Source organism: Paroedura picta, chromosome 9, assembly GCF_049243985.1.
Source record: "Paroedura picta isolate Pp20150507F chromosome 9, Ppicta_v3.0, whole genome shotgun sequence".
Taxonomy (NCBI): Eukaryota; Metazoa; Chordata; class Lepidosauria; order Squamata; family Gekkonidae; genus Paroedura; species Paroedura picta.
Genome location: NC_135377.1, coordinates 10,614,442 through 10,641,993, shown reverse-complemented (window position 1 = coordinate 10,641,993; position 27,552 = coordinate 10,614,442). Strand labels below are relative to the sequence as shown.

At 43.3% G+C, this 27,552-nt stretch overlaps 1 protein-coding gene across 2 annotated transcripts; it reads right to left on the bottom strand.

The window, feature by feature from the left end:
* Positions 1-611: 611 nt before the first annotated feature.
* Positions 612-25,130, bottom strand: TMEM65 (transmembrane protein 65). 2 transcript variants are annotated; one of them, XM_077351548.1, is made up of 8 exons: positions 24,415-25,130; positions 18,590-18,670; positions 8,925-8,969; positions 6,515-6,582; positions 6,156-6,210; positions 5,094-5,136; positions 3,170-3,275; positions 612-2,230 (listed from the first exon to the last, which is right to left on the bottom strand). In XM_077351548.1, the coding sequence occupies exons 1-8, from the start codon at positions 24,767-24,769 to the stop codon at positions 2,129-2,131; spliced, it is 855 nt and encodes a 284-aa protein (XP_077207663.1). In that variant the 5' UTR covers positions 24,770-25,130; the 3' UTR covers positions 612-2,128. The 2 variants fall into 2 exon arrangements, with proteins under 2 accessions (XP_077207663.1, XP_077207664.1); XM_077351549.1 differs by lacking the exon at positions 18,590-18,670 and having other exon boundaries at positions 24,415-25,128.
* Between the last annotated feature and the right edge of the window lie 2,422 nt (positions 25,131-27,552).

The window sequence follows — 27,552 nt, the reverse complement described above, 5'->3', positions numbered from 1 at the left end:
CACCATAATCAGAATTAACAGTCCATTAATTGTGCTTATTCAGAGGTCCCACCAGCTTCAGTGTAATCTGACAATGCATAAGGCTCATGACAGATGAGAAAGAGAAGCTACTGACCACAAATTCACAGCTACAAAAATAACCATGGTTTCATACTGTAATGATGAAAAACCTAGGAAACTAAAAGCAACATATGAAAAGGGGATTTTGGCTCAGTGGTAGAGCACCTGCTTTGCACAAAGGTGATTCCAAGTTCAGTTCTCTACATCTCCAGTTAAAAGGATTACACAGTAAGTGATATGAAAGACCTTGACACAAGAGTCTGGAGATGCACTACCAATCTGAGAAGACAGAACTGACCTTGATCTTCCATTGGCCTGACTCCATGCAAGACATCTTCATGAGTTCAGAAGAGCAGAAGGACCTACCTTTCTTTTATAGCCAGATATTCAATTATGCTAACTGTTGTATGTTCAAAAAGGTAGAAACCAGGTTATTTATCAATCATAGCACAGCAGCTTTACAAAGGTTACACATCAATGCTACATTGGATATTTATTGAACATTGAATATGACTGTAAACCAATAAGGCAAGAAAACCCTTCTGTCCTAATAAATGAAAAGTAGACAAGTTTATTTGTGCGAATTAACATTCTGAGAATGAGATCCACTCATCCAGATGCAGACAAATTTAGACAAAAGATGTCCAAGACACATCCAGACTAACATCCTGGTCACCGAGATCATTTTTTGTGTTCCTAAGAGGAACCCAGAAAAGGGAAACGGAGATCTATTTCACCTCATCAAGACTTAATTTTACTCTGATCTCCAAGTCTTATCTCATACCTAAATCCAACTGACATCAGGGGTAGTCAAACTGCGGCCCTCCAGATGTCCATGAACTACAATTCTCATGAGCCCCTGCCAGCGAACACTGGCAGGGGCTCATGGGAATTGTAGTCCATGGACATCTGGAGGGCCGCAGTTTGACTACCCCTATGCGGCACATTTTCCAGCTTCGCCTTTAAGCGTGCACAATACACAAACGCAAGCTCTCTTCATGAAACCAGTGGATTTTTATGCTGTTGGCGGTCAGATTCCAAGTCTATATATATGTATAAAAACATCTGAGCAACGCAACCTGTGTAATGCAAACACTAGGGAGTTTTCACTGCCATCTTTCCCTATCTTTCCAAACAAGACAGGGAAAGATGGCGGCAAAAGCTCCCCTTATCAACACTAAGCCCGATTTTCAAAACCCCCATGGTGAATATAAACTGGGGGACAGGGCTCAGTACGGGAAAGACAAGTCAACAAACCTTGCCCGGAATCGCCAAAGTAGCAAGATATTTTGCATAGCATCTCAAATCCAACCACTGGGCAAACTCCAATTTCCACTGCTTTGCTTGTACATTACTAAAGGAGATCGACATTTTCAATTCCCTGATCAGCGGTGCCATTTTGATTACCCACGGGATGTATTCTGAGCTGGAATTCTGAGAGAGGCGATACTTGAAACTGAGTTATCTGGAAGAAGCTGAAGACTCTCCACGGTTAAGTGTTTCAGCAAATATCTTTGTCCAACCCCGCCCCCGCAATATTTCGTTTCAATGGATCTTGTTGTGGGCACACACCGCACAGCCAGTGGCCCAGGAACATTAAGAGCAGCAGGAGAGCAAAGGCATAATGTCCTGGAGCCAGCTCTCACCCAACTTTGTTGAAAGTCTGGAACAGAGGGTCTGATGAGCAGCGAGGGTGACTTGTGTCATGCGTTTTTACAATTGCTAAGGAAATATGCAACTCCCCAAACCATACAGTACGTGGATGACAGGCAGTTAGTGTAATAGTACTTGCCAAGGATCGCAGCTAAGAGGGGAAATGGTAAACTCAATGGCCAGTGTAGGGAGAACACACATCAACAGTTTACATTTTTAAAAAAGGAAAAACCCTTATAAAAAGATGTACTAAGACAAAGCCACACAATAAGTTAGTGTTTCCATGAAACGGCATGCGGTTTTGTTCCCCATTCTATACAACATTACTGCCTGCTAAACCCTAAATATTTTTGACAGTGTAACTGTATAACTGAGGTACATTATTTTACATTTTTATAAGCATCTGTAAAAAGGTTCAGTTTTTTTTCTCTTCCAGTTTTTTTTCTTCGTCATCTTTAAAGAAGAACAATGGAAACATTCCTAAAAGGCAGCCGATGGCCACTCCAATGGCCTTGCCCTGAAAAGAGATGGGGGAAAAAGCAGTCATTGTTGAGTTGTCATTTATGGCAGTGGTCCCCAACCCCCGGTCCGCGGCCTGGTGCCGGGCCACAAAGGCCTCGGCGCTGGGCTGCGGCTCCCTCTTCCCGCCCCCCCCACAGCGAGAAGCTCGCCAGGCTGCTAACAAATCGGCCGCCGAAGCGGCCGATCAGCTTGTGGCCCAGCAAGCTTCTTGCTTTGGGAGGGGGCGGGAAGAGAAGCTTGCCGGGCTGCAAGCTTCCTTGCGGCCTGGAGGGGTGGGGAGAAGGAGCTGCGGCCGCCGGCATGCCGGCGGCGCAAACGCGCACGCAGACTTGCCGTGCGTGCGGCGGGGGCGCAAACACGCATGCACGGCAAGTCCGCGCATGCGCGTTTGCGCCGGGGCTGGTGCGCACGTGCGGGGCCCCAGGTCGCCCTCTCCCTGCACCCCGGCGCAGCGGTCCAGAGCCTGACAAAGGTTGCGGACCACTGATTTATGGGCCTGTTCAGATGCTGAAGGTATTGGTAAGACGTTCACCTTCCCACCTCCACATGCAAGAGTTGATGTGTGCATGAGAGACACCCAATTTTGAAGGTCCTTCTGCTAAGTGAACATAATTTATGCTCCTGCCTCCTTGAAGCCACTTTCTTAACAAGAGACTGCAAAATGTGTAAATGTTCAAAGACCCTTCTTTACAAACTTGATTTCCTCTACAATTTGATTTGGGCACAGAGGCTGAACTTAAAACTCATCTACAGATTCTGTTAAGGCCATTCTGTCTCCTAAGCAAGACAGATGATATATGTGGCCAAAGCATGCCACATCAATTTTTTGTTTCTTCCACCGGGATGACGGATTAGAACATTGCTACCTTACACTGCACTTCACTAGCTGACCATCTGACACGCCACGGCGACAAATTGTACAATTGACACTCACCAAGTGCGCGCTCACACGCGTTTGCCACATGTCAGCTTGTTTGGGCGTTAGTTCGGGAATGGAGAGGCCCAATCTGGAGGCGAGAGCTTCGACGTAGCCTGCAAGGCTGAGAAGAATCATAACGACTTAGAGCAAAAACATCCCCCTGAAGAGGCATTAGATACTGTGTGCTAATGCTCTTTGGGTTGAGGGACAAGCAGGAAATTAAATATGCTGCCCCCCCCCCCGAAAGTCTGCATTGCTTAGCCAGCACTATTGTAAGTACAGAGTCAAAAGGCTATACTTAATGCTAATGCATGCACGAAGAGTTATTCAGTACATTCATAAGTATGCAAACATTCACGCTACTTAAACAGTTGGGTTTCTTTCTGGTCCACCAACAGCAGTAATTTAGGGACTTTACTACTGTTATACCGAGCTAGTCCAAGGATCATTTCAGGAACCAGCTCAAGATGACCTGCCCTCATTGGCCAGTTGCCAGGGTTCCAACAAATCCAGATGAAAAAATGCTAATCTAAATTAGAAACAGTGCATCAATGATTGAGTGGTTAAAGAGCACCGGACTGTAATCTAGAGCAGTGGTCCCCAACCTTTTTATCACCGGGGACCACTCAACGCCTTTTACTGAGGCCTGGTGGGGAGGTATTGTTTACTCCTCTCTCAACCACTGCCCTAACGCTCTCTGATCGCTATGGAATTGTTTAAACATCCCTTCAAAATAAAATACAGACACGCCACAACAATGAACATAAGGAACATTTTATTTTCATGGAAATTTTAACTCATGACAATGACAAATCAACGGGAACCCTGAGCTTGTTTCTCTGCATCGAGATGGGAGACAATGACACCCGAAGTGTGTTGTAAAGGGCCGGGGGGGGGGGAGAAGGCATCCTTCGGGGCCCACCTCCAATTAGTCGAAGGACCACATTTGGTCCGCGGCCCACAGGTTGGGGATCACTAATCTAGAGAACTGGGTCTCATACCCCACTACTCAATGCAGCTAGCTGGGTAACTGGCCTAGTCAGTTATCTTAGGGATTTTCTCAGAACAGTTCTCTTAGAGCTCTCTCTCTCAGCCCCACCGACCTCACAGAGAGCCGGCTGTGTGGAGAGGAAGGGAAGTGTTTGTAAGCTGCTTTGGGACTCCAGAGAGTGGAAATCAGGGTATTAAAAAACCAGCTCCTCTTCTAGTTTTTAGCACAGCACAACCCATACACAACTCGGCACAGAGCATAACCTGAAAACTTTTCCATTTCTGTGAACTACGAGTTTCAGGAGCCTTATAGATCCTTGTTTTGTTGCCGTTGCTTTTTAAATGGTCTGCTGGCTAATATTTGTTACAGAATCTGTATGTGGCACCAGAACCTGCTTGATGCAGCTCACAACTAAGGTACTTCCAAAGAGAATACAAGAGCCCTGCCTTTTTATGTGCATGCTGACAGCAAGGGACCATTCAGCAGTGCAGATGATTCTCTTACAGCACAGGCTGGTTCACGGATTACTCTGCCAGTCATGTGACTGTTGCCTCTGACATCACTGGCCTGCAGTTCAGTGGGTCTCTATTGCAGCATGGGAGTTAAAGATGGGCTTTGGATCCAGAAAGTCTGGAGAGGCCACTATTCTAGAATATTCTGTTTCATTCGAAGTTGCTTTTGTTGGCACCTAACTATACATCAGTGCAGTAATTCCTATATGCTTCAAAGATGTTGCGCAAGACCATCATACCTTTGCATTGGAAGCCCCAGATTTAAAATGCTGTTCCAGGAATGGCCAATGGAAACATTAACTTTTTTTTGTAGCAGGTTCCTGTACTACATCACAAACGTCGGAGTTTCTACAGCAGTCTTAACATTGAGGGCTGGGAGGAAAAGTAGCTGATAACAGACATTCCTGTGACAATAGTTATACAATATAACACTTACCCCAATCCGGCTAAATCCGAAACAAGATTTCCCAAGGCAGCAGCTAAGATCAGAGAATCACAAGCATTACATGAAGACATCAGTACACAACACACTACTAAAATTACTGAGGTTTTAAAAGTCTGACCATATAATACCTAAAATAATATGCAAACCAAATGTTCAAGATGGTGTTTCTGTAGAAGGACTAAAACTGTAGCAGAATGGAACAGATCAGGAGCAGCACCTTTAGAATGGAAGAGACTTTGAAGTTTGCTGCAATTATTATTGCTGGCATGTTGCTTTTACTTCTGCCTTTGCCATTTCACTTTCTGCATTGCTTACAGCAGGGCTAGTCAACCTGTGGTCCTCCAGATTTTCATGGACTACAATTCCCATGAGCCCCTGCATGCACATGAACATCTGGAGGACCACAGGTTGACTACCTCTGGCTTACAGGATACTTTGATTTAGGCAGTTTGCACTGTTTCTGAATTTTGCAGTCCTAATCCCATTGCATTGTTCACTGGATATCATTCAGTGATTGACTGCATTGTTCTGTATACTGTAATCCACTCAGATAGAAAGGCAAGACTAAAGTCAAACCACTGCTATGTTGGAGCTTGGGTAAAACTAATGATGTTTTAAACCAGTTTTATATCTAGGGATGTATTAATCATTGTGAAAGCAACATTTTCCTATATTATATAACAAACTATTACTGCTATTGCCTTCAACTTTACTGTCAGCTAGCTAAGCCGGTGAAAAAGGAATTCTTCAGACTGTAAAACTGTTGATTTCCATAATCAAGAGCATTATGAGAGATAAATGTTTTGCTTGAGCATCTGAATCTCGTAAACTAAAGGAAAATTCTCCTTGATGCTTTTCATATGCTAAACAGGTGAGAGAGAAATCCAGACTGTTCTTTGTTTAATTAAATCACCTGTAAAACCACACTTGTATAACTTGTATATTTTTAGGGGTCTCAGATTATTCCAAGATCACCTAAGATTATACTGTACATATTATTAACACTAAAATGCCAGAATAAAAGATTTTTATACACACACACATTTCACTTGCCTGCCATAGTAGATATTCCGAGGACAATTCCTATTGATAATTCTATTTGTGTGCCCTGAAAATAAAGGGGGAGTAATTCAATACAAATTTTTCATTGTCTGACTATAAATTGACTAGGCTTTAAGAGTTCTGCTTACATAAGAACTGTAGACCCCCCCCCCCCGACTCCCCAACTCTGGGAAGCCCAAAAAGGCACCACGCAGAGTATTAACTTCGCTGCAAATCCCAAATGGTACACAAAGGCAGAACAGAAAACTAAACCAACATTGCATCTGCTTACTGCTTAGTGAGTAAAAAATGGAAACAGACCAGAACCCCATACAACCAGTGACTCTGAAACCAAGAGTAACGCAACTTACCGCAGCGATCATAATTGCATTATCCAAAAATCCAAACCCTACAAAAGGTATCGCATTATGGAAAAACACTAGAAGAAAAGGACAAAAGAATATTTGAGTCATCCAATCTCCTGCAGGCACAGAATTATTCCGAGTAATCTCCATGCAAAGCAGCCCTTGGGGACCAGATCTCACAAGCTAACTGGGCCCGGGATATACCTGAACAGGAATTATCTGGAGAAGCAACCAACATAATCTAGGTGTCATTATCGTTGCCTGTATGTAGGCCAGTTTTCAGGGAGTTTTCATACAATCCTGTCCCAAAAGCAACAACAGGGCCCTGCCGGAACTTCCACAATTCTGCAAAAAGGAGCTCTTCCACCAGGCATTTGCTTGAGGCCGACTGATCCATAACATCTACAGCCCCCCCCCCCCCCGACTGAGAGGATGAAGCTACCAAGGGTCAAAGTTACTGCTGTTGAAATACTGTTCTAGTTCTAGTTGTTATGTTATTGTTGTTATATTGTTATACTGTTACATTGATACTGATGATACTGTTCCATGTAAATGTTCTGAAATGTTTTCTGTAAACTGCTCAGAGCCATAGGGAAGGGTGGTATAAAAATTTAAATAAATAAATAAACAAACAACTGATCTACACTTAAATACACACGTGTATTTCCTGCTCCAATTCATAGGACTCACTGTAATCTATAAAGTAGTATAAGGCCTCAAACCAAAGCATTTGAAGGTCTCCTTGTGCTAATGCAGTCCTCTCCAGACACTGCATTCTTCTACGCAGTTCTTCCATTGATCCCTGCCTCCAGGGATAACCTTATCAGTGGCTATACCTCTGCTCTACACACCTGACACCATGTTTATCTTTTGGCATCAATCCAAGACTTATTTCAGCTGTCTCAGTTCACCTAGTTGGTTGTTTCCCTTGATCGTGTTCTTAAAACAAAATGAGCCCAAACAAAACCGTTTACTTTCAGTTGCTGCTGTTGCTGTTATAGCCGATTTTTATATCACTGTGGGTTAAAGGTAAAAGGTAAAGGTATCCCCTGAGCAAGCACCATGTCATGTCTGACCCTTGGGGTGACGCCCTCTAGCGTTTTCTTGGCAGACTCATTACAGGGTAGTTTGCCAGTGCCTTCCCGAGTCATTGCCATTTACCCCCCAGCAAGCTGGGTACTCATTTTACCGACCTCGGAAGGATGGAAGGCTGAGTCGACCTTGAGCCGGCTGCTGAGATCGAACTCCCAGCCTCATGGGCAGAGCTTTCAGACTGCATGTCTGCTGCCTTACCACCCTGCGCCACAAGAGGCTATCACTGTGGGTTAGGATTATTTTATTCTATCATGAACTGGTTTGACTCTTGTATGGGAGAAAGTGTAGTATACACATTTCCCAAACAGATAAATAAAAATACGTTGGGGAGGTTGTATATAAATATTCACTGGTAGTCTCAGTGTATGGCAAATGCCAAAATGGGTGCTGCAGTCACTATTTGGCACATAATTCTACAAATGGGTGAGGTACACTGACAAAATATTAAGTCTGTACAAATGATGGTATATGCTACAGTTTAACAGCCACGTGGTTATAGTGCCAGCCCTTTAGATAACCTCCACAAGGTCAGGAACATTCCCATATTGGCTCGCCTTCAGAAGCTGTAAAAGCCTATCTGTTAACAAAGGAATAAGATGGAAACAAAGTATTTTTCTGCTGCAGGCAATGTTTAGGCAAAATACAGACCTGCAAAATTTGGCTGTTTTTGAAATCTGAATGGCGAGGTTTAATTATCTTGTGCAGTTGCTCTGTTAGCAGAGCCACTGTGATAAGGCAGGAAAATAATAAAAAGACCTTAAAAGGAGAAGTTCCATCCCACCACATCATGGCTTCTATTTCTGTTCTTAGCCTACCATTTCACTTCCTTCACTTCAGCTGATCACTACGCTTTCTAATAAGAATTATCTTTATTAGCTAAAGGACCTTCTGAAAAGAGTTTGAACTCCTTAGTTAATTCAAACACTGTCAGGGGCTCATGGGAATTGTAGTCCATGGACATCTGGAGGGACGCAGTTTGACTACCCATGATTCAGACCATAGCTTGGAAATTATTATTATTATTATTATTATTATTATTATTATTATTATTATTATTAGTAGTAGTAGTAGTAGTAGTAGTAGTAGTAGTAGTAATACAATAGAATAACAACAACAACTTTATTTTTATAGCTTGCCCTTCCTGACTGGCTCAGGGCGGGTAACAAGAGGAAGAAGCAGTCAGTAAAGAGTCAAGTCATCTGATGAAAGTGAATTCATGTGTCCCACTAAAGCCAAGTCTTGTAATGAACTACAAAATCGTTTCATAACAAAGTGCTAAAAGGAACTGCCCACACATTATTTTTAAACAATAGGGATTTACCATGTTTCAGCTGCCCAGTGGATGGTGGCTCAACCTCCAACTTCTCTAGAAAAGTAAAGAAAGGTAATTAAAAGCAAGATAAAAAATATTTGGATTATCATTCCACTCTATAACAGCATGATATAAAAGTGAATGGGTTGGATCCATCTCAAAAATCTTCACCCCTCTCTTCTCCCAGTTATCCTGAGATACCCTAAATGCTGAGACATGTGACACCCTCACATTTAACTGACTTATCACTGACACCACCACATAAGGATATTGCATTGCTTGCAGGAAGAAATCTGTACATGGCTTAGTGATGCAACCTCATTCCCTGTTAAGTCTTTAAAAATTTCACAAACTTTGACACAGATTTCTACAAACATCACTCAGTATCCTGCCTTTCCTCCAGCAGGGATCCAAAACAACCTGCCTGGTTCTCCATTCTTTCTGCCTCCTGTGAGGTAGGCTAGGGAGAGAGTGCATAACTCACATAATGTCACCCAGTGAGCTTCTATGGCATGATAGGAATTTGGTACAAATGGTTCTACCCCAGACTTTTATGGGGCACTAAAAACTTCTATGATTTTTTTCATTGAAATGAATGTACAGTTTTGAATTCTTCCAATGGAGAAACTGGGATTCTTTGAGAAGTACTGAAAAACTCAAATGAAGTAGGGTTTCCCCTTTAGGAATTAGTGAAAGCATAGGGTACTGTAGTTTGCAATTTTGCTTGCAGAAAACTAAGACATTTACACTTTTACATTCAATAAACTTGCCACTGCAAAGCAGCAAAACAGGTTTAGGTTCAATAGAAAAGGATTACATAAATGTTGTTGTTAGGTGCAAAGTCATGTCCGACCCATCGCGACCCCATGGACAATGATCCTCCAGGCCTTCATGTCCTCTACCATTCCCCGGAGTCCATTTAAGTTTGCACCGATTGCTTCAGTGACTCCATCCAGCCACCTCATTCTCTGTCGTCCCCTTCTTCTTTTGTCCTCAATCGCTCCCAGCATTAGGCTCTTCTCCAGGGAGTCCTTCCTTCTCATGAGGTGACATAAATATTACATATATTTAAATTTCTCCCACATTTGTTTTTTCAAACACTGTTTCTCCATGGCTTCAAAATGTACATAAATTGAACATCTCTCCTATAATATACTGTTTTAATATAATAATTTTGTAATCCAGTTTATTTGCTGTAATGGACTGCTAACTGTTCTTCTATATTATAATGTTTTCAGTGTGGTTTTTATGGAGTGTTTTATGGTTCTTACTGCATTGTTTGCAATTCAGTAATCCATTTGTGACAGGGATTTTGTGAAATTTTGAAATATTAACAAGGAAACGTGGCATAAATAAAGGATAGTAAAAAATCCAAAAACAAAACCTGTGACTAGTTCTGGTTTCCCAAATATTCTATACATTCATTTGAGCAAAACAGGCTTTTAATGATGGGTTAGGAATTAGCAAGACAAGTTGTTCAAGATTCCTGACTTCCTTTGGCTATAGTAAGCAATACCAGATTTTAAAAATGACTCTCCTGAAGCCTTAGGCTTAATAACCCAAGCTTCCATCCCATTCAAACTGACTTGTCTATGCTCAACCATTCCCCAACAGTGCTGCTTCCTCCTGCCCCTATTTCATACCCTTGTACACTCATAAATTTTAAATCACAAAATCCTTGGAGACCTCACCTTGAGTGCCATGAACACTGATGGCATTGCATGAAGAAAAAGATAAGCAGAGGGCAACGTGAAATAATACCACATCTAAAGAAATCATCAACCTTGAATTTTAATTCAAGACGGACTTACATTGTACACAACGGTTACCTGTACAAATGTTAAGCTTGAGATCACAGTTATGGCTGCTTGGGCACAGGGATAACTCCCCCCTGTAGAATCCCTTACAGAGGTGTAAGCAGCAGCAATGAAACATCCACACTAGGTTCTCCTTGGCTCTCCTTCCCACCTCATCATGTCCACCATTCTCTATGGTAGAAAGTGTCAGCAAACCACAACTGACTTCTGGCGACCTCATTGGGTTTTCAAGACAAAAGGAGTTCAGAGGTGGTTTGACATTGCCTGCCTCTATGTAATGACCCTGGTATTCCTTGGAGGAATCCCATTCAAATACTTGCCAGACCTGACCCTGCTTAGCTTCCAAGCTCTGACAAGATCGGGCTAGTCTGTGCTATACAGCTCAGGGATACCTTATAGTACTGGAAGGTTTTCTAATGTTATACTGACATACCTTTTTAAAAAAAAAAACAAGTCAACAAATATCCCTACCATAGCATTGTGGGGAGCAGGAGAATGCATGTTGGAATGTTTGGAAATCCACACCTTCCTATTCTATATGGGCTGAACAGTTTTGATGCCAATGTCTCTGGAAAGATCAGAGCAAGTTCTGCAAGCATAATTGTGGGAAGCCATGTAAGGAGAATGCTGTTTGGTACGAAACAAAAACAAAACCCAGGTCCAATTTTGAGTGCTGAGACACACTAAATGCTCTATGTTGAGACAGCCTCTGTGTACTCTACACTTTTGTATTTGATAATCTATTAAGAAATATTTCTCAAAACACATGGTCGCTATTCAAAGAATTCAGGAAACCACCAACTGTTTTCCTTCTGCAGAATCTATCTGAGGCTGACTTTGACTGAGGTTACCCTTATGAAGGTTCTCTTATTTCCTTAATTTGGATACCACTCATCCTTATAAGACTCTGACCCTTTACTCAATGAAACCTGGGAAAGAGTCTTGTTCAAAGCAATGTCTAGATTGGAACTCTGTCTCAAATACCACTTTTTTTCTCCCCCTTGCCCAAATGTAAACTGGATAAACTGATGAAGAAACTGAGCTGGCCATTTTGCTTCTGACCCTGATGAGTGCTGGGTCCCCTGTTCTCAGAGTGGCCTTGGTGTGCCTTAGATTTGGAGCTATACAATGGCTGGCCAGACAGATGAGTCTGCTTGTCTGCCATTCTTCCTGCCCGGTCTGCTTCTGGTGGCAGGGTGTGAGGAGTAGCTCTACTGCCTCATCATTCATTTCTTTGATCCACCCATAGAATGGCTAGTGAAAATTGGCTCTTGCAGATCAAAGCAACTAAGTCTTTTCTGAGACGAAACTTGGCATTTGCAGCCTGCAGTACCTTCCCTAGCATGCACTTCCTAAGACTCCAAATGTGGGAGCATATTAGCCATTCTTCAGCCTGGAACAGACTCCCAGGGCTGCCCTTCTCCATACATCGCTGAGGTGCCTTCTCTAGTGTGGGAGGATATAAAGCAGTTGCTCAGGGAAAGAAACTGCCTGGCAAAGCCCACTCAAAGTGGGAGAAAAAGTCAGATTCAAGTGGGTAGCCATGTTGGTCTGAAGCAGCACAACAAAACAAAAATCAGAGTTCAGTGGCACCTTTAAGACCAACAATGATTTATTCAAGGCTTTCACGTGCAAGCATTCTTCCTCACTTTTCCTTGCACTCGAAAGCTCACACCTTGAATAAATCACTGTTGGTCTTAAAGTTGCCACTGGACTCTGATTTTGTTTTGTTGGGGGGGAAAGTAAAACTGAAAAAGGAGGAACTGGAGACAAAGGCTATCAAAAGTTGAAGTAGAATGAGGCCTGTATCAAGTTAAGAAGCTTGACGGAGCATGACTCCCCGCAAGCCCTGCTCCTATTCCTGATCCAGGCACAAACATGGGGAAAGGAGACTCCTTCCATCCAGACAGGAAGCTGAAGAATCTGTTAAAGAATTAACAGATCCCAATGGAAGGGATCATGCTGTTGACACCAACTTAAAACTTGGATGTAGCATTTGTCATTTGTAACTTTCAAAACAAATGCAAATTTATTCATAGCTATTCATAGGCCAATTTGTCTTTAATCTGAACAAAAAGTTGGGGTTTATGACAGGGCACTGATTGCCATGGCAACCAGCACTGCTACAACAATTAAGTCAGTGTCTCCAGTTAGCTGAAGTTCAATTTAAAAAATCTGCGTACAACAGTAGCAGCTACAAGCTACAGTTACATGTGTGTTTTAAGCGACATATAAACGTAATTACTGAACAGAAAAACATTCACTGTAAAATATTAAAATGTCTTGCCATTAGAATCATATAATCATAGAGTTTGAATTTCAACCCACTGAAATGCTTCTCATACTGCCTCTCAAAAGTGAACCCAATACAAAACAAATATCTGCTCCACATAATATATTTCTGGTAAGGCCTTGGAGGAGGAGTGTGTCTCATGGCTTAAGTGCCACTCAGTGCTTAACATCCACTCAGGACAGGTGTACCACCCCCTGAATGCCTCCTCCTCCAACCAGCTTGCCTGTCTGTACAGCGGCCAGCCAATCACCTTCCGTCTCCCCTCCTGACCACCCCCTCCCTCCTTCACTTCCCTCCAAGGCTGCAGATCCCTGCTGTGTGAAAGCTGCCCCTGCTGGTGATAATCCTTCCCGGGGGCCTCCGGCCTGCAGCCTTTCCATGTCCGGGGGGGGGGGGGGAGGCCATCCACAGAGTTCTTTCACCACCACCACCAATCTAGCCCCCATTGTATTCCTGAATGCAAGGGGCTTGGCCCCTAGTTTCTATATTTGTCATTCTTAGCCAAATTGTACCAAGCTTCCTTTTGAGACCTGACCCCCCCAAAAAAATCAGGAGGGCTATAATTAATATAATTATTTAAAACATGTTTATGCCATGTTACCACCCAGCAATTCTTAAAGTGATAAACAGTCAAACACTAAAAAACTTTTCAACACACACACATTTGTCATCAAGTTGTAACTGACTTATGGTGACCTCTCATGAAGTTTTCTAAGCAAGAGATGTTCAGCGTGATTTGCCATTGACTGCCTCTGCGTAGCTATCCTGACACCCATTGGTGGTTTCTCGTCCAAATACTAATCAGGGTGACCCTAATTAACTTTTGAGATCTGACAAGATTGTTCTAGCGTGCGCTTTCCAGGCCAGGGCTTTCAATATATTCACTTACACAAATACACATCACAATTTGCAACAACGATACATATAAATGAAATAGAGAGCAAGGGAATGTCGAACAAGACAGAAAATTCTTCACCCACCGGCAAAAGGCAATGTCAAATTGCTCAAAACAAGATTCAATTGGGCTGCCTGATGAAAGCATCTGGTTCTTATTACAGTACAGAACAGCTTTTTGATGGGGTCAGAATGCCGCCTCTTCAGTTATTATCTGGAGTAAGTGCAAGCATTCTGACAACCCTGATGGAAAATGAATGTGCTGCATCCCACTGAGCAGAGAAATTTCCAGGGGAGGGAGGTCCAGAATGCCCCCTTTCAGTCTAGAGAGCAGCTGAGAGTCAGTGTTCCAAACCCCCCCCCAATCATGTCTTGTAACAGAGCGATGGCGAGAAGCTGTGAAGTTAATGGAATGCTGCTTTGTTGGCACCTCCCTCACTGAGTGCCACTGCCATGTGAGAGGACTGTGGGCCACTTGCATACTATGGAGCACAGGTTTGGCACCCATGGCTTAGATACAGATTTGCCTTTGGGGCTGTTTCTTTGGGCCAGCCATATTACTTAGAACTTATTGTTATGATGATCTGGGCTGCAGTTTGGAAGTTGTTCCTAATTTGTGACACGGTGTTTGAGTTCTCTTTATGTCTCCCCTTTCCTCCTGGAAATCCCTAGGTGAGAATCATAGTTTTAATTTGCCTCCTTTTCCAGCATGCTCAGATCTCGTTGCTCTATCTCTATCTTCCGGGGTGTTTGCTACTCCTCTAAATTTGGTGTCATTTGCAAATTTAGTGGGGAGTCCCCTCTACCCCTTCATCCAGATCATTGATGCTTATGTTGAAAAGTAGCAGAAGCAGTACCAAGCCCTGTGGAACCCCATTGCTCATCTCCTTCCAATCTGATGAAATATCACTGACTATTCTTCGGTATGGTTTTCTAACCAGTTCCCTGTCCACCTAACCATCTGAAAATCCAGTCTTCAGTCCTCCAATTTGCCCAACAAAACATCATGGCCATCTCTCCTCCCATTTAAAAAAATGGGCATAACATTTTCTTTCCTTTAGTCTTCCGACACATTTCAAAAATGACAGCAGGGAAGGGGTTAAACAATATGCTATTCTCTACCAGCTTAATCAAAAATACTGAAGTATTCAGATGTGACATATCTTAGGAGCATACAAGTTCGCTGTTGAATAGGCCAGAATATGTTACCTTGATGCACCATCAAAGTTGTGTGTTAAGTGCTACCAAGTCACTTTTGACTTATTGCAACCTTATAGAATCATAGAGTTGGAAGGGGCCATACAAGCCATCTAGTCCAACACCCTGCTCAACGCAGGATCAGCCCAAAGCATCCTAAAGCATCCAAGAAAAGTGTGTATCCAACCTTTGCTTGAAGACTGCCAGTGAGGGGGAGCTCACCACCTCCTTAGGCAGCCTATTCCACTGCTGAACTACTCTGACGGTGAAATTTTCCCCCCTAATATCTAGCCTATATCGTTGTACTTGTAGTTTAAACCCATTACTGCGTGTCCTTCCCTCTGCGGCCAATGGGAACTGTATCCTGCCCTCCTCCAAGTGACAACCTTTCAAATACTTAAGAGGGCTATCATGTCCCCTCTCAACCTCCTTTTCTCCAGGCTGAACTATGAATTAATGACCTCAGAAATGTCCTCTCATTGACTGCTTGCTCAGGTCTTGCTATCTGAGGGGCATGGCTTCCTTGATGGAGTCAACACATTTCATGCTAGGTCTTCTTTTCCTGCTACCTTCAACTTTTCCTAGCATTATTGTCTTTTCCAGTGACCGTTGTCTTCTAATAATGTGATCATAGTATAATAGTCTCAAGTTATTTTGATTTCTAGGGAGAGTTCAGGTTTAATTTTATCTAGAATCCACTTGTTTGTCTTTTTGGCAGTCCATGGTATCTCTATAGCTCTCCTCCATTAATACTATAAGCATCAGATTCAGTGATAAATGCTGCAGTCACATATTAGAAACTGCACAGTCATTACAAATGCAGTGAAGCCTGCCTGCAGACACTGCTTAACTAATTATACTTAAGTACATACAAGGTAGTTCATTGTGTGTGTCAAAACTGGATTTGCTTGGAGCTGGCCCAACGTCTTAAAGCTCAATATTAGTTTTCACATATTTTGTTTCACTGCATTTGAAGGATCAAAAATGTGTTCAAAATATCTGACATTAATGACCTAATGCAGATCTAATCCCAACAGTCACATGAGACTCATACTGTTTTAGAAATCTCAGCACAAGTGTAACTCATTAACACATAACCAATATATACATAATTTTGACAGAGCAGCATGAAAGAATCCCAACTGAGAAAATACAGACTAAGCCAGCCAAGAAAACTGGCAAGCAGCCGTAAACACTTGTACGGCAGGATGCTATTGGAATTCAGAAAATTAAGCATAGATCAGCACTTTTAGATAGTTAAGTACTCACATACTGGAGAAAGCACTGCAAAAATCATCAATGCATTGTGAGTCAAAGCTCAAAGAACAGTATACTTGCTAGGTATTTGCCCTGAACATTTGTTAAACCATTCAGATGACAAGAAGAGATTTATAATTTAGACTATAAAGTGCATAATCGGGCAGCAAAAAGACAAGGTATGTCTTTGCCTTTTTGCTTGTAGATTACAGTCCTTTCTGAAGGTCTTTTTAAAACTGAAGATGCAGTGGAAGGTTTCTCTCATATCACTGCTGGCTAAATTAGTATACTGGTAACAATAAAAATGATGCAGTTATTGAGCACACACAACGTAAATAATTACTGCGTTATTGTTGTTGCCTTTTTGAGTGGTTACCAAACTGTACAAATATATATTACATATTCTGTCTGAGCTGTGGTGCTATTCCGATGCTGATCTAAATGACTGTAAATAAACGAACCTTGACAATATAAATCATATCTCTCAGTACAGTTTCTAAATAGGAAATGCACTGGTTTTATCTAAGATTTTATCCAAGTCATCAGTTAGACATTAATCACTTCCTTCAGGGCGCCACAAATGACAGGTAATGAAATAGCTTTGTAGAATGCCAGTTCAGATAACACATACACTATAAATGACAGAAGGCACTTTACCTCCCTGTCCACCTGGTGCATTGGCACTGCTTCAGTTTCCATATTTGTAAGATTTTATAATCATCCCCTAACTTAGCTAACTGGCCCACTTGATAAAGGTGAGCATTCTTGGCTAACTCATTTTACAGATTCAAACAAGGTTATCTATATTTAAAATATCTTCTTCGAATATTTAAAAATGTTAGTTAATTCCTGCTAAGTCTGTTTAAAAATAGTGATCACAAATTTCTCATACATATACAAAATATATTTTGGTTCTCAACCAATACTTCTATCCTTGAACTCTATCTTCTCAGATGCTTCTGTATGTCAACAAGTTGTATCCACCAAGAATTGGCTGGATGGTTTCTAATCTACACCAGGCCATATAATTATGTTTCTACTCTGCCTTTTTCTTATTTCCCTTAAAGGCTATTCTGTTCTGGATCTCCAGGCGCCCTTCTTGTCATGCTATCCAGACTGGCCAGGTTTGTTCTGCTTTACATGTGCCATGACATCCTCTATAGCAGGGGTAGTCAACTTGTGGTCCTCCAGATGTTCATAGACTACAATTCCCATGAGCCCCTGCCAGCAACCGCAATGAACATCTGGAGGACCACAAGTTGACTACCCCTGCTCTATAGTGTTCCTAGTGAAGCTCAACAACTAGTCCCCTAATATTTCTGTCCATACCTGGAACATTATCCAATCCAATAGAAATGAATAAAAGACTGAGTACATGCAATAACAAAAATGAATAAAATTACTGAACAATGAAATGCATTTAATACAAGTAGAATTTATTGTACAACCCTAACCTATTGCTTTTACTCAGAACATTGATGCTTTCAATACAGCAATACCTCCTATAACACCACACCCCAAAAGCAAACTGGTTAATGAAGTAGCTCTTTAAAGAAGTGTTGATTCCTCTGTCTGGTCCCTGTTCTAGAGCATTCCAGGAAGCCTCTTACAAGTCTCCTTTCCTTGTAGGGTCTTCCTTCCCCAAGAGCTGCAGCCGCCTCCTCTGTTAGCCCCACTGAGGCCTCATTCCTAGATTTATAGGTCTTATAGATCTTCTATGTAGCTAGGAGGTGGCCATTTCACTCTCAGAGGTGTTGTGTCGCCTCCACATTTACTTTCTGCTCCAGATCCAAAAAACAGTACCTTCCCACTGTTTTACTTTGAATAGTACATCCAGGGTAAAAAGTGCTTTGCTTAGACAGCTTTGAAGGAGGTATTACTGTATAGGTATAGGATTTCACAAACCAATTGAATTAGTATCTGAATCACTACAGAAGCCCTTCTGAATATGGTGAGATTCAACTATATTAAAATACAACTACAACCTGCTTAAGAGGCTAATGAACTGAAGTCTTAGGAGCATGCATGTGGAACTAAAAAATATCAGCTAGTTAAAAATATGTCTCTAAAGTCTTGTCTTTTTGAAGACCACCATCTAATAACATGCCCCCCAAATTATGCTTCTACACGGATGAAAACAAAATGACCACTTGCATTTCTGTTAGCAGGACATGCCAGGTTAACTAACAAGCAGCAAAAGAGAAGATTTACTATACCCCAAATACCAGCTGGCTCTGGTGGTGCTACCAGCTTCTTAGGCATCTCAAGTGGCACCAGTGGCTTGGGAAACCGGGATGCTGAAGTTTACCAAACATAAGAAATCAATGACACCAGCTTGCCTTTTAACATTGAAGTATTTACAACCCCTCACCCCTCGCTACTCCCATACCATTTTTACAACAGGGTGTTCAATCATATATCCTTTAAAAGATACCTATACCACTCTGAGCCCATATTTACAAAATGCCAGGCTACGGTAACAAGGCTGTATTGTGGATTCAAGTGGGCAGCCAAATATTGTACCACATTTAAAATACTGACTGCCTTCCACAGCTTCAGTCAGCTTGAGCAATATGATGGATAAACTTTCTTATTTCAATCATGTATGCCTTACACAGCATTAACTATTGTGTATTTCCTGTTCCTTCACACACAAATGATAGTTCAGTGTGTCAATTTCAGTTGTTATTACTCAGTTATGAGTCTGGGAAATAAAGCCACCTTCTACCTACCTAGAACTTGCTTAGTGCTGATAAACGATCCTTCAATGATAAATGGAATTGTAAGCAACCATCAACAAATCACCATATACATGAGGCCACCAATGCAGTTGGTTAGGTGGCCAGTAACAGCTGTAAGGTGGGGGGACGTTGTACCTGGATGTACAACACAAGGGTGCTATCACTCTCAAAACCTACTGGTACATCATGGTACATTTTGAGAAGGGTCTTACTTCCATGTTAGATAGGCAAGAATATCCACCTCCTGAGATTTCCCGGCATGGCAAAAGGGATAAGTTTCCCTTTTGTACCAGGCTTTGGAGACACGTTGTGCTAACAAAATGGGTAACCTTGTTAGCCTAGAAAAGGGCAAAAGTTCAGTAGCTGGACTCTTTATCTTTACTACTGAGCTAAGCAAGAATTTCTTGCTACCTCTTAGTTTCTACAACTTAGTATGAAGCGAACTTTTCCTGTTCCCTGTAAACCACCTTGAGCCCTCGGGGAGGGCGGTATACAAATATAATAAATAAATAAATAAAAACTTGCTTCCCCACAAATGCTTAGTCATATACTCAAAAAGCTTGACTGATAAGAGTGGAGGGAGGTTGGGGTTTCAAGTAATGGCTGACTACTTCAGCCACATTGTTTGAGGGGCACCACTGCATAGGCATACTTCCTTCTGCAAGTCTGAATAAGCAAGGAACTAATCTTGTAGTTTCCGCACATCTGCATGGCTTCCAAATGAAGTAGGGCACCGTATCAAAAATTAACATCAGTCTTGTAACTTGTTATCATTAAAATTCTTGTTCTGGGTCACATTTATATTTAATAACCTGTTTTTACAGAGCCACAAAGTGAATCTGATTCCCTGCATACTACGATTATCATAAGAATAGTTCAGCTGGTCATTTTTTAACTAAACTAAATAATAAATCTTTACATTGCGTGATCTTTTAAGCAAATGTTGTTGTGCTACTTCTCAATCAATTGGGCAAAATATATATATATATATTTTAGGAACAGCTGTAAAGCTTTACCCCTGATCCCTCTGTGCAAGCATGACCACAGAAATACAAATGGAGCATCAAGTAGGCAGTCAAAACAAAACAGTAACTGTTTCAGTCTGCAGAAACTAAGTACACAACATCCAAGGTAAATGGATACTTGGCAGCCTTTACTAGAAATTGACTGCACTACTATGATGTCATGAAGATTGGGAGGCAAAGTTGCCAAGCTCCCTGGCATCAATTTGTTGAAATCAGCAGTTGAGGCCCTATGTGAAACAAAGAAAACTTCCATAGTTCCTGCAGAACTATGTGGAAGGCTGACAGAAGCTCCCAACAGGATACAGACACTGATAGTCAGCCAGGATCAAGTGAGAGCTCAACTACATTTTACTTGAAATCTGGTTGCTGGGATTGTATGATCAAGGAGAATGTTGTGCAACATTCCTCTTGCCTGGTGGGGAGTAAAATCAACTTGGGCATGCTTCTTCCAACAAAATTTGAGTTCAATGGCATCTTGTATACTTATTCAAGGTGTGAACTTTCATGTGACAATTCCCTGGACACTGAAAGTGCTTAACTTGACTAGGGCCTGCTTTTGAAACCCTAAGGGTGAACAAAACCCTTCAATTTGTTTTATCAGGCCTCCTCATCCACAGACTTGATTAAGATCCAGAGTGTCCAGAGTATATAATATAATTTTATTTATAGGAGCTAACTCTGTATATAACAATCTTTGTAATTCTTGTATTTTATGTATGCTGTTTTTATTTCATGGCTGACTATTGATAAAGGCAGTAATGCCTAAGTATGTCTGGTTTGCAGAGGCACTGGTATGGGTGTATGCACTCATTTTATTAAGGCTATGAGATAAGCCTTGGGTTTTTAATTTTAATATTAGTACTTAATTTTAAAATTGTGTTCTACCATACATTTATTTCTCACACTGCAGGATTTTTTTTTGCACCCTTAATTTCCCCATGCATAATTTCTATTGATGAGTGTCCCTTTATATGTTAGGAGCTGCAAAAACAATAATGTTAGGAGCTGCAAAAAATAGTCATCATAATTTAAAATCATCACCTTTCTAACCGCACATGGAATAGACCAACATAGAATGGACCCCCGAGGGGTCTTCCTTGGTGGTCAAATTATTGTGAGGAATGCACTCATGTATAAAATCAAAAGGCTTGCACAGTGGCAAAGAAAAATCTGTTAGGTGCTGCTCCAACTAGTCTTTCTAATGTAAAGGTATCTGACTTGGAGCCCACCTTCTAAACCAGGGGTAGTCAAACTGTAGCCCTCCAGATGTCCCCTGGCAGGGGCTCATGGGAATTGTAGTCCATGGACATCTGGAGGGCCGCAGCTTGACTACCCCTGTTCTAAACTATGCACTTTCAGGGGCCACCATTCTCTGCTTTTGCCAAGTTCTCAATCACCAGTGCTTTCCCACATGTGTCAGAAAAAGCTTGGTCATTCATTTCTGAAACAGGTGGGCATGCACTGGTGAGTTCAAATTATTTTTGCAGCTCAACCTTTCGGTTTTGCATTGTCCCTTTATATGGTCATACTGCCCTATCAAACACCTCTCAGATTTAGCATCTGATGAACCAGATAAACTAAGAGGCCAGTAGCACCTTTAAGACCAACACAGATTTATTCAAGGCGTGAGCTTTCGAGTGCAAGCACCCTTCGTCAGACCTTGCACTCGAAAGCTCACGCCTTGAATAAATCCTTGTTGGTCTTAAAGGTGCTACAGGACTCTGATTTTATTGTGCTACTTCAGACCAACACGGCTACTCATTTGAATCTATCCAGATAAACTAAGTTAAGCTCATGCTCTGGGGGGGGGGGGGGTTTGCTGTGAAAACACCTTACCAAATGGTGGTGGGAGGAAAGAAACCAAACTGTTCAACTAAAAGGCAAGCCTGAAGAACACTTCAAGCTTGCCTTTCAGTTGAGGTCTCAATCTTGTGAGAGGTCTCAATCTTTAAGATAGTCACAAACCAAATAACCACAGCCTAGAGATATTTTAGCCAGATAGTACAAATGAGAAAGAATACATGGAAGAAAGCGAAAAGCAATCGGAGGAATGAGCTAAGTTTTCTTGACGATCTATTCATATAAAAATTTAGTGTGCAGCAGAACACTGCAGTCGGAAAAGCAGTGTGTTGGACTACACCCTGGGAAATCCGAATTTAATCCCCATTTCGTCATGAAACTGACCTTGGGCCATTTGCTCCCACAGTCTAACCTACTGCACAGGTTTGGTGTGAGAATGAAACTGAGAAAACCATGCAAACTGCCTTAAATTATGTGAAGGAAGGGTCGGATAAAAATCTGTCAGACAGATCGTGTCTTAATAATGTAGTGAATCCTTTGCTAGAATTAGCTTTAGTTCAGGTTCCCAAATGTTGGTAAAGCAACACTGCACTAGCAAGCTAAAAATCATTCCTACACAGAGCAGTACTGTAATATTACTGCCGTCACAGTCAGATCCCTTGGTCTAGCAAGGTCAATACTGTTTCTTCCGACTAGTAGTGAAGCAGCATTCTAAGGCCTCAGGCCAGAATGGTTCATGTGACCTAATACCTGACCCTTTCAAGGAGAGAAGCTGGTGCATCTCCACATACACACAGTTACCAAGGACTGGGAACCAATACCGACAGGATTTCCCACCGCTCGTGTAAAGCCAAGACTGTCACTTACCTAGGTCTTGAGTCTCCTATTTGGACACTATTCCTTTTGACATGGAACATCTGCTCTCTAAATACTATGCATAGGACAGTGAACATAAGAAAAAACTCTTCCATGTTCATATAACCTTTGTTGTTGTTAGGTGCGAAGTCGTGTCCGACCCATCGCGCCCCCATGGACAATGATCCTCCAGGCCTTCCTGTCCTCTACCATTCCCCGGAGTCCATTTAAGTTAGCACCTACTGCTTCAGTGACTCCATCCAAGCACCTCATTCTCTGTCGTCCCCTTCTTCTTTTGCCCTCAATCGCTCCCAGCATACTGCAAAGCTTTTAGCTACGGTGAGTAAAAGGAACCTCCATGCACAGAAGCCGACACCAGTATGAGAAGGCAGTCTTTACCTCTATGGCCTGCTTGTTGGTCCTCTTGGGCAGTGGTTTGGCCACTATGCTGACCTAATAAACTAGTTTAATCCAGGCAAGGCTGCTTTTATGTTCATGCATTCCAAAGCCCTAGCAATTCCTCTTTATTGTATGGAGAAAAATACACCAGGTCTCACGACAATTCGATGGACTTATCCTCTGTAACCCTAAAGACACAGAGGTTGGTAACAATTACTCAGTGCTCAGGAAAAACAGTATAGCATGAGACATATGATCACTCACAGTATCCTCCAAGGGCTGCATCCTGGCACTGACAGAATGCAAGGAAAAGAATTCCAGGACTGTGTGCCAACTTAAGTGATAGTCAAAGGAGAGCCACAAACTAAAGTGCACTTAGCTGGGAGTTTAGTCCCATCAAGCTTGATTGAACTGACGCTTTTGATAACCAAAGACAAAGTTGCTCTTTCTTCAACTCTGATGACTAAACTACACGTGACCCTGATGTCCCGTGACTGGGAATCTATAGCAACAGTCTCACTCCTTAAAGCAACTTGGAGAAAAGGAAAATAATTTGTTTGGGTTTCTTCTCCCTCCACACATTCTCCCTACCACAATGGATAAAGCCTCCACCCCACCCCCGAATCAAAAACAAGTTTAAACCTATCCCAGGAGAAAGAAATCAGGTACCTAAAGTGTCCTGATTCAAGATCAAGACGGGTAGCTGTGTCCATCTGTCTAGAAGCAGTAGAAAAGAGCAAGACTCCAGGTACCATCTTAAAGCCTAACAAAATAGGTAGCAGGGTAGGAGCTTTTGAGAGTCCCTGCTTCTCATGACTCACAAAAGCACAAATGTTTTGAGTCATTAAGGTTCTACCAGACTCCAGTGCTAATCCCAGATGGCAAGCCACCTTACTGGGTACCTGCAGGACAAAAATAAAAGGAAAAAAGAGGGAGCCCAGAGCAGAACCTCGAAAGCTGCCCCTTTCGTACATCACACACTTGGAAACTGTGCTAGGGCACTGCTTCAATCTTTGCGAAACTCTTGCTAAGTGTTTCTCTCCCCCCCCCCCCCCCCAATTTCAAGGCGAGGCTGCTCGACGGACTCCGATCCTTGCGTATCCCCTTGCAAGAGAGAATGTTTCGAGCCCGGCTCGCAGGAAAGTGGGGGGAAGGTGCCACAGGTCCGGGGGGGGGGAGGCAGGTGCCCCCTCCCAAATCTCTCTCTTCCCCCCCTCTCACCTTGAGCGATGGCGATGGACTCGAAGCGGTGCAGCTCCCGCAGCAGGCAGCTCCGCTCGGTGGAGTGCAGGCTGTAGATGAAGTCGCGGGCTCCCTGCGCCGTGTTGAGCGCCTCCATGGGCTCTTTCTTGGGGTGGGTGCCCAGCGCCCGGGAGAAGCCCCACCGGCCGGGCCGGGCCAGGCAGCAGCGGCGGCGGAGCAGGCAGCGACAGCCGGCGGCGGTGGAGGAACTGCTGCTGCTGCTGAGCGGCCGCCGCGGCGTCGCCTTCGGTTGGAGCCCGAGGCGGGCAGCCCAAGCCGCCGAGCCCGCCGGCCCCAAAAGGAGCGGCAGGCGGCAGCTGAGCCACGTCGACATGCCGCCCCTCAGCGCCGGGAAGACAAAGGGCGGCGGCGGCGGCCCGGAGAGGAGGAGGCGGCGGCGGCGGCGGCGGTGCGGCGGCTCATGGAGGCTCTCCGCGGCCGCCTCGGGCAGGGCTCCCCGCGCCTTTCTCCGCGGCCACTCCCTGGTTTCGCTTCTGCTGCGGCGGTCGCGGCACCAGCCAGTCAGAGCCGCTCCCCGCGCCGCCCCGAGGAGGCTCCGGGCCAACGCGGCATCCTCCCTGGGCGGGCTCAATCACGGACCGGCTCCCATGGCTCGCCTCGCGGCTGGAACGCAGGACACCCCTCCCGACTGCGGCGGCGCCTCTCGCCGACTGGCCGTGGCCGCGATGCCGCGCAGGCGCGCCCGTGGCGAGGCCCCGCCTCTTCGCTCGCCTTTCCTCCTATCGGGGCGGAGAGAAGCGGCGGCCTAGGCGCACGCCCCCTTTCCCGCCTCTCTCCTTTCGGACGTTGGGGAGAGAGTGACAGGCAGCGGGCCACGCCCAAGTCTTGGGAAGCGCGCTCCCCCCCCCACTTTCTCGGGTAGCGGTTGGAGGGAGGGGGGAATAACGGCTAAGGAGCACCTGGGCGGCCTTGGCAGAGGTGACGCGGTCGAGCCCACCAATCAGGGGGAAGGGAACGGCGGGAATCTTGTCCCGTTCTGTCCTCTAAGGCAGGGGTAGTCAACCTGTGGTCCTCCAGATGTGCATGGACTACAATTCCCATGAGCCCCTGCCAGCGTTTGCTGGCAGGGGCTCATGGGAATTGTAGTCCATGCACATCTGGAGGACCACAGGTTGACTACCCCTGTTCTGAGGCACATTCAGGGAAGACGTTTCCTGAGGGGCGCTTCGTTGGTTGTGAAGAAAGTTATCCTGGCCTCTTTCTAATAAACGAACGAATAAAATGCAGGGTTAGCTGAAAATGCAGGGTTGTTGGGATCAATGAAGTTGTTGTTTAGAACCTCTGTTGGGTTGTTCTTGTTGTATATTGACTATGTTGTATGTTGACTCGTTCCATGTATCCCCTGTGATGTTCTATGTAAACCGCCCTGAGCCATATGGAAGGGTGGTATAGAAATCAAATATAAATAAATAAATAAATAAATAAAATCATCTTAGCATCTCCTGGTTATATTATTATTTGTTACATTTCCATACCGCTCTCCCAACAAAATGGCTCAGGCAGAGCACATATGATGGGAGAAATAATAGTTACAAAAGTCTGGACTTTCTCTGAGCAGGTGTGTGAGCAAAAAAGGGGGAGAAAGGAACACAACCTTGCATAAAAAATGAAACCAAAAAGTTGAGACCCAAAAAGAGAGAAACTAATATATAGCTATGGACATAGTTCTAATGCACATAATATTATTATTTATACACTCCGAAGTGCTAATATTTTAAAACTGCGCTCCTATGGTCATATACGTACCTATTCCTAATATAGTGACAAATGTCCAATCTTACATTGTTGTTAGTTGCGAAGTCGTGTTCGACCCATCGCGACCCCATGGACAATGATCCTCCAGGCCTTCCTGTCCTCTACCATTCCTCAAAGTCCATTTAAGTTTGCGGTTAAAATGTATCGATTCTATCCATATAGAAGAACCAATGCCAAACAAGTTTCGGCTAAAAGCCGTCTTCAGTGGTAAAATTCAAATGGAACACTCATAAATTTCACACAAATATATCTAAAACTCATCATATAATGGACCTAAAATTGTGGGACCATGGAAATGGATTGAGTCAAATTGTCTTATAAGCTTTAATATCAGGAGGCTTGACCAAGGTTTCAGAGAGGCCCCAGGAGATGTCACATTTTGCCTGAATTCCATGTGGGTGATAGTGAACAAAAGGAACCTATTGCAAAGGGGGCCCTGTAGCCTTTAGGTAGGAATATTTGCAGGTTAGGAACTTGCACATGTATGGAGCAGTGTTCTGAGAAGAGACTATTCTCAGCAAACTTTACAACAATACCAACTTGTGAGAGAAGTAACTCTGCTTAGTAGGCTGAGTCAAACAATTGCTGGTCTCTGACACCATTTGTGGATTAAGAAGAAAGGACAGGAATGTTTTGGCCTGGATTCTAGTTGAGCTAGAGGAGCTAGTTCAAGAATCAAAGCTCCCTTTGTCACCTATCAGATAAAGCTCCCTTTGTCACCTATCCTTGGACTCTCGGATACAGAATCTTGTTGGTCTCTAAGGTGTTACGGGAGTCACATCCAACTCTTCTGCTATAGACCAACATGGCTACCCTCTGAATATATTGGACAGAATCCCTAGATGTGACTAAAATAGTGTTTTGTTTTAAAAGGTCTAATCCAGGCTTTCTCAACCAAGGTTTCATGAAACCCTGGGGTTTCTTGATGCCCCTGGAATGATTTCCTGAATGGGGGGGTTATTGTATATTTTTTAAAAAATTGTTAAACATTTATCAGGTGATATGTCCATATAAAGTCAAGTTGACACCTCCCCGCCATGGCTAATGATAGGTCTAGAGGGGGTAGAAAGGGGAGGAGTCTCAGGTGGACATGTCCAAAGTTATGCTTTCCAATCATATTCTGCACGATTGCACCACTTTTGGGGTTTCTCAAAGCTCAAAGAATGTCTTGAGATTTTTTCAATGGTAAAAAAGTTGAGAAAGGCTGGTCTAATCTGAGAGACCAATAAGTACATAGCAATACATTTCACTTCAAGGACTCTAATACAAACCACTGACTTATCATTTTTTGCCATTTCCCCCCCTAGCTTCTGGGGGCTGTAACTCTGAATTAAGCTCTGG

Coding starts and splice junctions, on each gene's coding strand:
- TMEM65 (XM_077351548.1), bottom strand. CDS start 24,769: ATGTCGACGTGGCTCAGCTGCCGCCTGCCGCTCCTTTTGGGGCCGGCG. Junction 8,970..18,589: donor AGAGCCAGCTGGTATTTGGG/GTATAGTAAATC, acceptor TTACTTTTCTAG/AGAAGTTGGAGGTTGAGCCA. Junction 6,211..6,514: donor ATGCAATTATGATCGCTGCG/GTAAGTTGCGTT, acceptor CTTTATTTTCAG/GGCACACAAATAGAATTATC.